The sequence below is a fragment of the Citrus sinensis genome, chromosome 3 (assembly GCF_022201045.2).
Source record: "Citrus sinensis cultivar Valencia sweet orange chromosome 3, DVS_A1.0, whole genome shotgun sequence".
In the NCBI taxonomy this organism is placed as follows: Eukaryota; Viridiplantae; Streptophyta; class Magnoliopsida; order Sapindales; family Rutaceae; genus Citrus; species Citrus sinensis.
Genome location: NC_068558.1, coordinates 26,968,740 through 26,981,839, shown reverse-complemented (window position 1 = coordinate 26,981,839; position 13,100 = coordinate 26,968,740). Strand labels below are relative to the sequence as shown.

The 13,100-nt window shown below is 30.1% G+C and overlaps 2 protein-coding genes across 3 annotated transcripts in view; both read left to right on the top strand.

Annotated features, from left to right (window-relative positions):
* Positions 1–11,480, top strand: part of LOC102616966 (GDSL esterase/lipase At1g33811) — a 38,887-nt gene extending 27,407 nt beyond the window's left edge. The window contains exons 1-5 of one of the 2 annotated variants that reach the window (XM_025094225.2): positions 7,861–8,188; positions 8,364–8,488; positions 8,902–9,150; positions 10,216–10,477; positions 11,077–11,480. In XM_025094225.2, coding sequence (XP_024949993.2) covers positions 7,942–8,188; positions 8,364–8,488; positions 8,902–9,150; positions 10,216–10,477; positions 11,077–11,294 — 1,101 coding nt within the window. In that variant the 5' untranslated portion in view covers positions 7,861–7,941 and the 3' untranslated portion in view covers positions 11,295–11,480. Of the gene's footprint in view, positions 1–7,860; positions 8,189–8,363; positions 8,489–8,901; positions 9,151–10,215; positions 10,478–11,076 lie in introns of those variants that run through there. The other variant, XM_052437877.1, reaches the window with a different exon arrangement.
* Positions 11,481–11,840: 360 nt separating this feature from the next.
* Positions 11,841–12,268, top strand: LOC107175061 (caffeic acid 3-O-methyltransferase-like). The gene is made up of 2 exons (XM_015526379.2): positions 11,841–11,891; positions 11,972–12,268. The coding sequence occupies exons 1-2, from the start codon at positions 11,841–11,843 to the stop codon at positions 12,266–12,268; spliced, it is 348 nt and encodes a 115-aa protein (XP_015381865.2).
* Positions 12,269–13,100: the final 832 nt, after the last annotated feature.

The window sequence follows — 13,100 nt, the reverse complement described above, 5'->3', positions numbered from 1 at the left end:
ATTAAACCCTCTTCCAACTCATAAAAACTTTTTTTTTATTGGTTTTACATTTTTAACTTCAATTATACTTAACCTGAAGGCCGATAAACCGCGTAATCCTGTCTCATTAAAACAAGTTCTGTTCACACCCCCTGTAGATGTTTGCCTTTTCCACTGTGCTTGGCCCTTTCTTTTTTTCTTTTTTGGTGTTTTAACATCATCCTTGCCTTTTCTTGATAACCTTTACAAATCACTTGCATGAAAAAATGAGGAAAAAGATTTGTGTATTATTTATTATATTAACTGCCACTAGTTTTCGTTTTTTGCACTTGGGTTGAAAGTTCATTTATTAGAGGTGTTATTTATTCATTGTAGCCATGCCTATTATTTAAAATTTTTTCCCTTTAACATTATCTTAGGTTATCAATAAACTTGTATTTGGTGTGTTTTGTTTAAAATTACAGTCAATTTAGTTATGTGGGGTTTAAAATTAAGAGAGGGAGAATTAGTTTGTATGAATATCGAAAGACAATGAAGTACAGACAATTGAAGATCATTATTTATGAGTTACGGGATTTATTAAAAAAAGAAAAGAAAAGAAAAGAAAAGAAAAGCAGAGGAATAAATATGAAGGGCATTTTTTGACATCATAGTGATGTTATTAGAATTATTTTAATTTTTTGAAATTCCTAATATGGTACTTTTAGAGGGTCGGTTTAACAAGAAAATTTGATGGGTGTTAAAAGCTCAATTCCGTGTGAATCCAACTTGAAATATTATTAGATTGTAAGCCCTTTTTTTTTTCCCTCCAAATGGTATTACATAAATCATGACTAATTCTTTTTCCAAAAAAAATAAAAATTCGTGACTAATTCAAATTTTCTGTGAATAATTAACGTATGGGGGCTAATTTAGGAAACAGATGTGTTAAATTTCTCCGAGATTTCATTTTTTTCTTTCTTGTTTTTTTTTTTTGCCATATTTAGAATGGCCAAATAAATTACACTTTGCAACTTAGGAAGTCTGAGCTGTTGTTGGAAGACTGTGCCCCTGTTGCCTATTTGGGTAGCGTATATTTTGGCACTAATTCATGATAATATTTTATTGCCATATATATTAATGCCTATAAAATACCCATTACATTTCATTATAATGAGCACAAACTTTTCTTGAAAGCACATATATTAGTATATAGTTAGTCTCGAAGCAAAAACCATGAAGTCAACAGTTTTGCCAATTATTTTATGCATTCTTCTTAGCAGCTTTTTGTTAACCCCCATTGAAGGTATTTTATATTCATATCAGATTAATATAAATTTAGTTAAATTATGTTTGTGCAAATGTGATGTCCAGACACTTGACTCACAAAAACCATCAAATCCCTATATTTTTTTTAATTGGGGTTTCACGATTTTTTAAAAAATAGTTTTTACTAAATAAATATAAATTTTCGTGATTTTTCAATTTAGGTTTATGGACTATTGCTTAGATAAGCATAGAGTTGGGGGAATGCTATATTCATTTTCAAATTTATTTATTTATTTTTTAATTTTTCATGATTGTACAAATTATTTTATAAAAATTATTATTACACATATAATATTATTGGTTGAATAAAAATTTTATATAGTCTACTCATTTTTTTTTCAATAAAAACAATTGTGCTATTTCATTTCAATTTCAATAATGACAAAATCGTTACATAAAAACACATAATCTTTAAAAAGAGATTCGTCAGAATTTATATAGAAAATTTGGAGCTCTCTCATGATTCTTTCGGATAACTCTTCATCACTGCACTTAATTATATTTTGATGTATATACAGGGTCACGCTGCCGACTAAACCTAGGGCAACAACCAGGATCATGCGACAGGCCTAAGGATTCAGTGAGCTGTGCTCTTGGGGTTAGTCCATCATTGATGCCTACGCATTGCGATTGTGTTAATGTTGGTGCTAATCAGCGAAACTGCACGTGTGAAGTTGAGTCACCTCAGTGCCCATCTGAGGCTGCAGCTGCTACAAAACCAAAAGATAATTAATTACTGTTATGTATTTTGTTTTTAAATTGGCGAAGTATTCTGCCTATCGGCATATGTTTAGTTGTTATGTTCAAAGCTATCGTTTGATCACAATAATAAAATAAAGTTATTTTTTAGTTTTTTCCCCCTTGAATTTATCATGGCATACATATTTATATTTATGGTTTTATTAATTATTTCAATTTTATTTATATATTGAATATGAAACCCGTCGAAGTAACTAACGTAAAGAAAAATACAAGCAAGGGGGGACATTGAAACTAACTCCAGAATAAGAGTATAAGATAGCTAAATATCAAAAGATTTCGAATATTTTAAGAATACTTTAAGTTAGTTTCAGAGTTCAAACTTGAGTAAACTAATCTTGTTCAAAGTAATTTGGCAGTTAGAAACAACAAAAATAAATAAAAAAAATACTTAAATTATTATGGTTAATTATGTTGAAAAAATATGCTCTTTAAAAGTATATGTATTTATTTAATTGTAAAAAACAATTTTTCTGATTGATAAAATAATTGACGTATTTTATTCAAATATCTTAGTTGCATTAATATTTTGAGTAAAATTCATTTAATCATATTATATGTATATATGTGATCACCATGTGAATTTACAGAAAACATAAATACAAGTTATCTTATTATTAAATAAATTAAGTTCGCAGTTGATAAATAAAGTTGGCTACTTTATTTACGTATGAACTGTAATAAATTCATTGAATGATTTGTCTTAATCATGTAAGAATTTATTGATATAGTATGACTACATTGAACTGAATCAAAAATGAGATTTAATTAACTTTGTAATAACCGTCAGACTTATTAAATCTCATAAGTATCATTTTACTGTAATCTTAATCTTGAGTTAGTTATAATTTCATGATTGTAATTGTTATTCCATTTGAGTTATCAATGCGCACGACACACACTTGTAGTCAAGATTACCCGGTATCTTAGTGGGAGCAATTATGAGTATTGAAGTTATAGATTAACAATATAGAAATTGTACAACACATCTTTTGATGGGTTTTCAATACTTGATCATAGAATTCTCTGGTCAGAGTGTATCAACATATTTAGTATGTTGAAAATGATCATGGGAGAAAACTACTAAGTATCAAGTAACAATGTGTAATTAAATTGATTGGACAATTGAGATATCGATTTAATTAAAGATGTGGTACAAAAGATTATGGAGTAAAGAGATCAATGTGACTTGGGACGAATTATTATTCAAACATACAATTATGGAGGTCAGTTCCAATCTTATAGTGGAGTAGAGTTGGAATTAAACAATTAGGCTTGTTCATTTGGAGGCTTAATTGTTGTAGCCACTATTGTATGTTCCCAAATAATCATCAGGTTAGTTCATTTAATTGACTGCACCACTATTGGACCTAAAAAATAAGAAAACTGGCATATTAGGTGATAAACCTAATTATGATATTTGTTAAGATCTTATGTGTTATATTCATGTGCAAATGAGGCCTTGTATTATTTTGCAAGTTGGGCCCCAAAAGTGGTTACACATGATCTCCACTTTCATGTAAGTGAAGATCATGTGTAACCACATAATAAAAGGATAATACATATCTAGGGTTTTATAAGAAATATTATATAAGTGTATATTTCTTAAGAAGAAATGAGACGGTATTCCAAAATACACGTTTTGAGAAAAACACTGAAAAAGAAGCCGGTTGTTTTGAGAGTTGTGAAACGGACACGCACACGTCCAATACAGATCAACTTGAGTCATAGTCTGAAAGATTATTTGGTGATGGATCGTGATCTAACAAGATTAGTGGTGACAGATCGTAGTCTAACAGGAGAGATGGTGACGGGTGGTGATCTAATAGGAGTGGTGGTGACAGATCGTGATCTGGAAGTCTAGATTACTTCAGTGAAAAAGCAAAGTCGGATTATCAAGATATGATTTTCTAAATTATGAATTTTTATGTATTGTATGAGATCGGTCCTAAAAGTTTTTATCACAAAAATAATTTTTTACTAACAAATTAATCTTCTTCTTTTAAGGGATGTACATGTTTGATTGGACAATTTCTTTTTTTATTTTAAATATGAATTGGCGGAGATTTTATTGAAGGAAAGAAGAGTAGAAGCAGAAGAAATACAAATTAGTAAAAAAAACGAATCGATACTGAGGTATCCGCAAGAGTCTTCTAGTAAATCCTAAAAATTATTTTTTTAGACTAATAATTTCAACCATCTTGTATGAATAAATTCATGTAATTTAATATGATAGGAAGAGACTAATTGTATACAAGTATCATAAGCCCACATAATAAAAACAATTAACTATTATAATTTTTTTAACCAATCTCTTTATGCTACATCATATTGCACATACTAATTTATACAAAATTCTTTGTGACTTTATTATTATTGTTTTTTTTCTAATAATCTTCTGAAGAAGTTCAAAAGTGATTGTTCGAAGGAGATATAAATACGCTATCCTTTTCTAATATGATCACATCACTTTATTTGACAACGTAGTGATTATTTCTTCGGCATGGCAAAAATATTATATTTTCTAAACCGCGACAATCTTAAATTGTGCCTAAATAAATCATGTGTGGGCTAAATAATAAATATTATATATTATCTTTTATTAATTATATCCTTTGGTACTAAGATTTTTATTTATCAAAATCAAACCATTATTGATATAGTAGGCTTTATAGAGAAATTTATATAATCATCTTTTAAGAATTTCTTTTTTTTTGGGGGGGGGGGGGGGGGGGGTGGGGCGATTATCCCCCTGCTACCTCAAGAATATTAAAGTACAAGTAGTTACTATGAGTTTCTAATAATATCTCATAGTTAATATTAATCCATTGGCCACCAATATATAATTCAAGGTAAAAATTATTGTATCCCTAGAGCCTTCCAAAACACTATTTTACCTTCTTAAATAAATTCATGGGTAAAATAGTCTTTTACCTTATATTATTTAATGGTAGTTAATAAGTTAACTAAAACTTGAGGTGGATTTAAGATATGTTCAAAAATTTATTGTTGCTACTTGAACTTTCAATATGCTTGAGGTGGTTGAAAGACAATTTCACTTAAATATTTAACATTTGTGAATACTTTTTAAGAACATGAGTTGGAATTCCCCATAATAATTTTTATATTTATTTACATTTTTAGGATCCTCAGATAATAGCCAGCTTTTTATCTTGCTAGACTTAGTACTCTCGTTGCCGTATAACGATTACAAAGCACTATATATATATTTTTTAAGTGACTAAGGTTAATAAATTGAAGGCATAAATGGATTTCCAGATCATATATTACATATATCGCATTTTATTCCATTTTCATATTTTTACCATATTACTTCATTACCCTAGAAATATTTTTGCATGTTATCATTGCCTAGAAATATTTTATAATGACAAGTAACATCAGCTTTGTCATAGCTAATTAACCAGAAAGCAAAAATCATGAAGTCAATAGTTCTGCCTATCTTGTTCATTCTTTTGATTAGCTCTTTAGCCACCACCATTGAAGGTACCTTCAAGGCAGTATTATCAACCTACGTTATATCTATATCTGTATATATTTTTAATCCATGTAATTCAGGTTAAATTTATCGTGAATATTGGTTTTCTTTTTTCGTTGTCAATTAGTAATTAATTCCATAGCAATAGCGTTAATTCTTTGTTCAATTAATTTTACATTTTGGTACATCATTAATGTGTAGGGCAAGCATACTGCACAAAAGAGAAAGGAAATACTGCAGGAGGGTGTGGCGTCGATCCGAAAACTCAATGCTACATTGATTTTCTGAAAGAATTTGGTCCGCATTCCAATCCTAAAGATTGCTCATGTAAAAACGTTGGAGCAAATAATCGATTATGCACATGTAAAATTGTGTGCTAATTATTAAGCTAAGGCCAATTTTGTTAATTAATTGGCAACCTTGAATGTTGGATTACAACAATCTATATCTGATAATAAACTGTAATTTGTTTACTTTGTTTGATTTTAATTCAAATAGAAAATTGATAATCAATGCAATTTCTTAGGTGCTAATAGAAAAGTGATTTGGTGATACGCATGTCAAATCTTTGTTGCTATCGCCTCATTTTTAATTCTAAATTTTCTAGTAGTTACTAGAACTCTTATAAAAAGTTAATATATCAGTAATATTCACATGAAAAAAGAACTGTTTGATTCATTTAACGGTTCACTTTTAAAGATCTGAAACTCTGAATATTAAATATATCCACGTATCGAACATGTCAGTCTTATTGTTTATTTATAGTGCAAGAGGGTAAATCACTAAGATTTGAGGAGGAAGGGCCTAAAGGCATAAAAATATAATTGAGAATTTTTTAACTTCAGTGGCAGTAGCTGACACACGTGCCCTTTTTTAGAGAAATATATAATAAAAAACGTTAAGATAGAACAAGAGAAAAGAAAGGGCAAGGTTAGCCATACCTCGACCGTAAAAAGACGAGAGCTAAATAAAAAAAGCATGGAGCCCTAACGATCTGTGAATAAAAACTCCAGCGATCCTTGACTATCCTTGGTCAAACTTGAGGGGAAGTATTATCACGCAATAAATTAAGTTGAGTGTAGAGAGATTAATGGAAATTAATTGGTCAATGGTGGGTAGAATTGTCACCTTCCAAAATTTTTTCTTCTCCTAAATTGTTGTATGTTCACATTTTCCTCCTTATATATTGCATTGTTTGCTCTTTCCTTTTACTGTTTGAGTGTTTGTAGGAGAGATTTATGGAAATTGTCAATATTGGTGGATCGATCTGTCAGTTTGTCGCCTTCCAAAATTATTTTTTTCTAAATTTTTGCAAATTCATATTTTCCGCCTTATGTTTATAGCATTGTTTGCTCTTTCATTTTACTCTTTGCGGTGTGTGTGTGTACTTATACATAATAGTATAATACTTTGTAATGAAGTGAATTTATTTCTTAACTGTGATAATTAATTGGAACCTTTTTTCATGTTCTAGTCTCATCAAATACAAATTGAAGCTGCGAAAGAGTTCTGGAAATTATTTTTCGCTGGGAAAAATATATGAATTTAAACTTCTTTTATTAATTACTGAACGCACACATTGAAGCCCGAATCAGAAACCTAAACTTTAAGAAGGTCGTTTCTTGCCACTAGACCAAGATCTTAGCTTAGATTATATATAAACACCATTTACACATAATATTTCCTTAATACCCTCGTTTACGCCTACAGTCAATTCGAAGAATGATACCAGGAAAACTTAAAATTTGGATTTCGAGGACAAAAGATACTTTGTCATCTTGAATTCCCCAGAAAAGAAAGAAGTGACACGTGTTTTAGATGGAGTAAAACTTTAATGGAACTGTCTATTAAATGCATGCCATATATTTCAAAAAGATTATTTTTCTCTCTAATATAATTGATCAATTTCAAAACGAGTGCGGTTTATATTTACATGTGTGTATCAACATGTTATTAAATGGGTGTAAAAATGACACGATCACGTGTTCGTCACATGTAAATATTTTATCCCCAGACAGGTGGGTTCTAGACAATAGGAAATCAGTGCTCTCATGTTAATGGACTTCATATTGGTAAAGCGTAAATAAATATATTGGACTTATTGTATCCCTACAACTAGTAGATCACGAGAGTAGGTAGCAACCAGCTCACACCACCGCTAATTGAGTATGAAAAACACATGAAAGCAACTAAAAAAGTTTCATATATACTCAATAGAGTCCGTTTTCTCCTCAAATGGTGGCCAAAGCTTAAAGCCTAGCATATGATTCCCATAATGGCCGTAGCCAAACCTACCAAAAACATAAGTATAAATGATCCTAATGTAATGGATTTCATCTCACAAAATTCTTTCAAACTTTAAAACTAGGATTTTAATTATTAATTTACTCAAAACAATGAAGAGAATTATGGAGTTATTATTGTTGGTCATTCTGTGTTTAACTGCCAGGGCTTCCTCACAGATTCAGCCACAGGGCCTTCAAGTGCCATGTTTCTTCATTTTTGGTGACTCATTGGTGGATAATGGAAACAACAATAGGATTCTTACTCTTGCTAGGGCGAATTATAGGCCTTATGGCGTTGATTTTCCTCAGGGTGCCACTGGCCGGTTCACCAATGGCCGAACCTATGTGGATGCCCTAGGTGATATTCATTATTTATGCTTGTTAGAAATGTTTTTCATTTTTATAACCATGCAGCTATGCAAAAATAAATAAATTATGTTTATAATGTGACTAGTAATTTCTAAATATGGTTAATGTATATAATTGAAATGCTTTTCTTTTGCCCTAACTTTCTTCTATTGTTTAATTTGCAGCTCAACTTTTAGGTTTTCCAAATTATATTCCACCGTATGCCAGAACTCGAGGACCAGCTTTATTGAGAGGAGTGAATTATGCATCTGGGGCCGCTGGTATCCTTGACCAAACAGGCACCAATCTGGTACATTTTGTTTACTGTCAAAATATATATTGTACCTAAATGTAAATCAATTTCCCCTTCAAACTCTATTGCGAGTAAAATTCTCACCTTAAAACTCTTCAATCACCCTAAATTACCTAATAAACCATATCACTCATCATTTGGTGTGCAACTGTACACATGGTGCAGCATCTTCTATAGCGCTTAATAAATAAAGTTGAAACTCTTGATTGACGATACACTGTCATGTAGCTGCAGAATCGTTTACCATAATATACCTAATTTATCCTTTTTCTTATATATGCATATCATAATCAGAATTTTGATACTTATAATAAAAAATCTACTTTCGAGACTACCCTATATCAAGTCTATTGGGATAGAGTTCAGATTTCTATCGTATATAATCTTAAGATTGATTTTTCTTTTGGCAGGGTGATCATACTTCGATGAACCAGCAAGTAGCAACTTTTGGAGAAACAGTACTACAAATGAGGAGATACTTCAGAGGAGACAATAATGCACTCAACAACTATCTAAGCAAATGCATATTTTACTCAGGAATGGGAAGTAACGATTACCTTAACAATTATTTTATGCCGACCTTCTACTCAACTAGTTCTGATTATACCACGAAAGCTTTTGCTGCTCTTCTTCTTCAGGAATATACGCGCCAATTAAGGGTTTGTTCTTGATTTTCAAACTATTTTTTGTAGTTAGAGAGAAGCAAAAAAACCAAAAACCAAAAAACAAAAACAAAAGGTTTAAAGAAAATTTAAAAGAATCTATGGGAAGAAATATTCTAATATTTTTTTTCGGGAGAAGCATAGCTTAATTGGTTTAGTAAATTTACTCCCCCTATACCAATGTGAGTATGATTTGAATATTAGACCTTTGCCTTCAAAACAAATTAAATAGATTTATGTATGAATTTTTCTATATTTGATATTTTGACTTGTTTATAAAAATGAAAATTTAAAAATTATGTAAGAAGTCATATTTGTCCCTTTTAAAATATTTCGCACTATAATAAAATGAGAAAAAAATTATTTTTAATTCAAAAATAAAAATCTTAGAATAAATGTTGAGTTAATAAAATAAATAAATCAAAATAATTAATATTAGGTAGATTTAGGCTCTGTTTGGTACAACTTTTCAAGTAGAGTTTATTTAAGTAGAGCTTTTGCCGGTAGAGTTTTGACCCAAAAAAATTTAGTTGTTTAGTTGTTAATGAACGCTTTTATTGAAAATTATAAAATTACTTTAATAGACAATTTTTTTAATATTATGTTATGAAAAGAATAAAATAAGATTGTAAAATAAGTAGAAGATATTTTAACATTTAAAAAAAACTTTTCAACCTTTACTCTTAAAAGCACAAAATTTGAGCTTTTGCTAGTAGAGATAAAATAACTTATTTAAACTTTAAAACTCTACTAAAAAAGAACTAAATAAAAAGCAAAAATTTTAATAAGAGCTTATGAAATCAAATAAATACTTATATAACTATTAGATGAGTCATACGAAATATTCACTTAGACTTGTATCAAGATTTCTCTCCTTACCAAGCTCTTCTGAATTGTTAATAATTTTCTGACACCTGTCTGCAATGTATGGTTAAGCTCTAACTAATTTAAATCTTCATTTGGTAACTACAATCCTGATTCGTTTGATTTAGCCTAGCTATCAATTAATATTCTTACTTATTCATGTATTATTATTATTATTATTTTTGGCTCATTCTTCAGCAATTATACTCCTTGGGGGCTCGTAAAGTAATTGTAGCATCAGTTGGTCCAATTGGTTGTATACCATATCAGCTTGCACGATTCAGTGGTAACAACAGCACGAGATGCAATGAAAATATCAACAAGGCAATCGTTCTTTTCAATTCAGGGCTCCGAAAGTTAGTCGATCAATTTAATGGTGGCCAATTACCTGGATCGAAGTTCATTTTGGTAGATTCCTACCGAAGCTCCAATGATCTATACATGAATGGAACTAACAATGGTAATTAGTATTTATCTAATCTTTATGCTTTGTCCATTTTCCATGATCATGAACCGCTATGCTTTGTTAACAAGTCGTATAGTAGCTTGAACCTTGGTATGATTTAAACCTGAATAGCTTATGTCAATAGTTTTTTAATTACCCATTGCATCCCTCGCGTTACAATTTTAACATTCAAACTTTACTACTATATTCATCACACCAGGCTGATAAAAATTAATGTTATAGTATTAAAACAACAAAAAAAAATGTTTTAGCCATAATATGGTTTAATGTCGAAAATGTAATGAGTAATTAAGAAATATTAGGGACTCGAAATGTCATTCTCCCATTACATAATAAGCATTGAACAAGTGATATTTTTGAATTTCCTAAGGATGGCTTTGGATTCAAAGATAATTTTTTTTAAATATTGTGATTGATACTTATTGGATAAAAAATAATATCTTATTGGATAAAAATAATATGTAACAAAATCTTTTCCGTCAACTGCTGCAGATGTAGACGTGACAAAAAACAAAGTGACTATCATATTCCACAATTTCTTTCTTTTTGTTTTTGGGTAAAAAATGATGTGCAAAATTGTGATAAAATTACAGGATTTGAAGTGATGGACAAGGGATGCTGTGGTGTAGGAAGGAACAATGGGCAAATAACTTGTCTTCCTCTTCAACAACCATGTGCTGATCGTCAAAAATATATATTCTGGGATGCTTTTCACCCCACAGAGAAGGCTAATATTTATCTCGCTAAGGCAACTTACACTTCCCAGTCATACACTTATCCAATCAATATACAACAACTGGCTAATCTCTAAGAGATAATAATTTCTTGTTTTTTATCACTTCAATTAAATGATCATATAGCACTCTTAGTAATCAGTTGTTGATTCAATGCTTCGGGCTGTACTATTCAATGTTAATTAATTGGATTCATTATGCTTTAGTAATTTCAGCTTGTGGATCACGTTGTTCGTTGAATAAATGTAGTTATGGTTGTTTAATTTTGCATGGTTTTACTTTGTTTTTCAACTATGTCAATACTTGATTTTTATTTCAAGCAGCATTCAAGTTCATATCAAACATGTGATAGTGGGATTACATAACAATCCGAGTTCTTTTATCAAAAACGATAATTGAAGTTAAAGCATTTTTTACACTTGATTAAAATAGAATTTATAGAATTTGGCAATCATCTTCTAAGGCTATCCGTAAACATATATACAATGATTTAGAATAATGATTGGGATCCCAACAGTCGAGTTTTAACTTGAGTCTTAAATGTTATGTGTCCTTCACATAGTGAATTTCAAAATTGATAAAATTATTACTTTATCATCCGCTAGAATAATGCCACATCAGTAATGGATGATATGTTTCAAAATGTTCCAAAAGGTGATGCCATTTTTATGAAGGTAAGTTTAATTTGAATTTAATTTGTAGATATTAGGTGTTCGATCCTTAAACAAATTTCATAATATTTCAAATTTTGTAGTGGATACTTCACAATTGGAGCGATGACCATTGCTTGAAGTTGTTGAAGATTTACTACAAAAGCATCCCAGAAGATGGAAAGGTAATCGTTGTGGAGTCAATACTTCCAGAACTGCCTGAGACGAGCACCGTGTCAAAAAGAAATTCCCAACTTGATGTGCTGATGATGACTCAAAATCCGAGTGGAAAGAAGCGAACAAAGCATGAATTCCTGACCTTGGCTACTGGAGCTGGATTTAGTGGCACCAGATTTGAATGGTTTACTTGTAATTTATGGGTTAGTGACTTCTATAAGTAGCCTATGAATGCGCAAGAATTCTAGGAATCGTACCTTGTTTGATCATCTAGAAGCAAGTTTTACATTGACGCTATTGGCACCCCTCTATATCTCTTATGAAACTCCACTTATTTTGTACTTACAAATTTATCCTTTATATTTTAAATTATATTAAAAATAAAACTTATCTGATTAAACTAACCTATGTTGTTTTCTTAGTCTTTTTTTCCATTCTAAAACACTTTAAAATCCACAAAATTTGAGAAAACAATGAATCCTCATAGGATAAGAATTTGATCTAAATATAAACCATTTTTAGGAAAGATTATTCGGTGAAATTAATTTACTTAGGCCAAGTTTTTCTTTTAGATATACCTATACTTGTCTTTGTATACATACTCAAGTTATTACCTACTAAGAAAAATAAAGATAGATGGAGATTAAAATCAGAAATTCATGAATACTATAGTTAAGAAGAAATTGAAAGTGTTTGAAATGGGAGAGGGGAGAGACAGAGCTCCCTGATAGAAGTTTTTTTTTTTGGTCCTATGCGGTGGTTTATTAAAAAAATACAGCAAATGAAGTTATTTTAGGAATTAAAAGGATATATAGAGAAAAAAGGTTTGAAGAGACTGTTAGAGGTGTGCTAATAATCCAACTCTAAATTTTATTCAATAATGAATTTGTTGTTTTTATCTTTTAATAATTAATCTTACGTTGTGCTTGCATTTATATTAACGTACCGTTAAGCTTTAATTCTATTCCGATAACTACTGTCACATTTTTCTAAAAGGTCCGCAAAAAAAAAAAAAAAAAAAAATCAGATTAACACTGACACTATCGACAAATGATA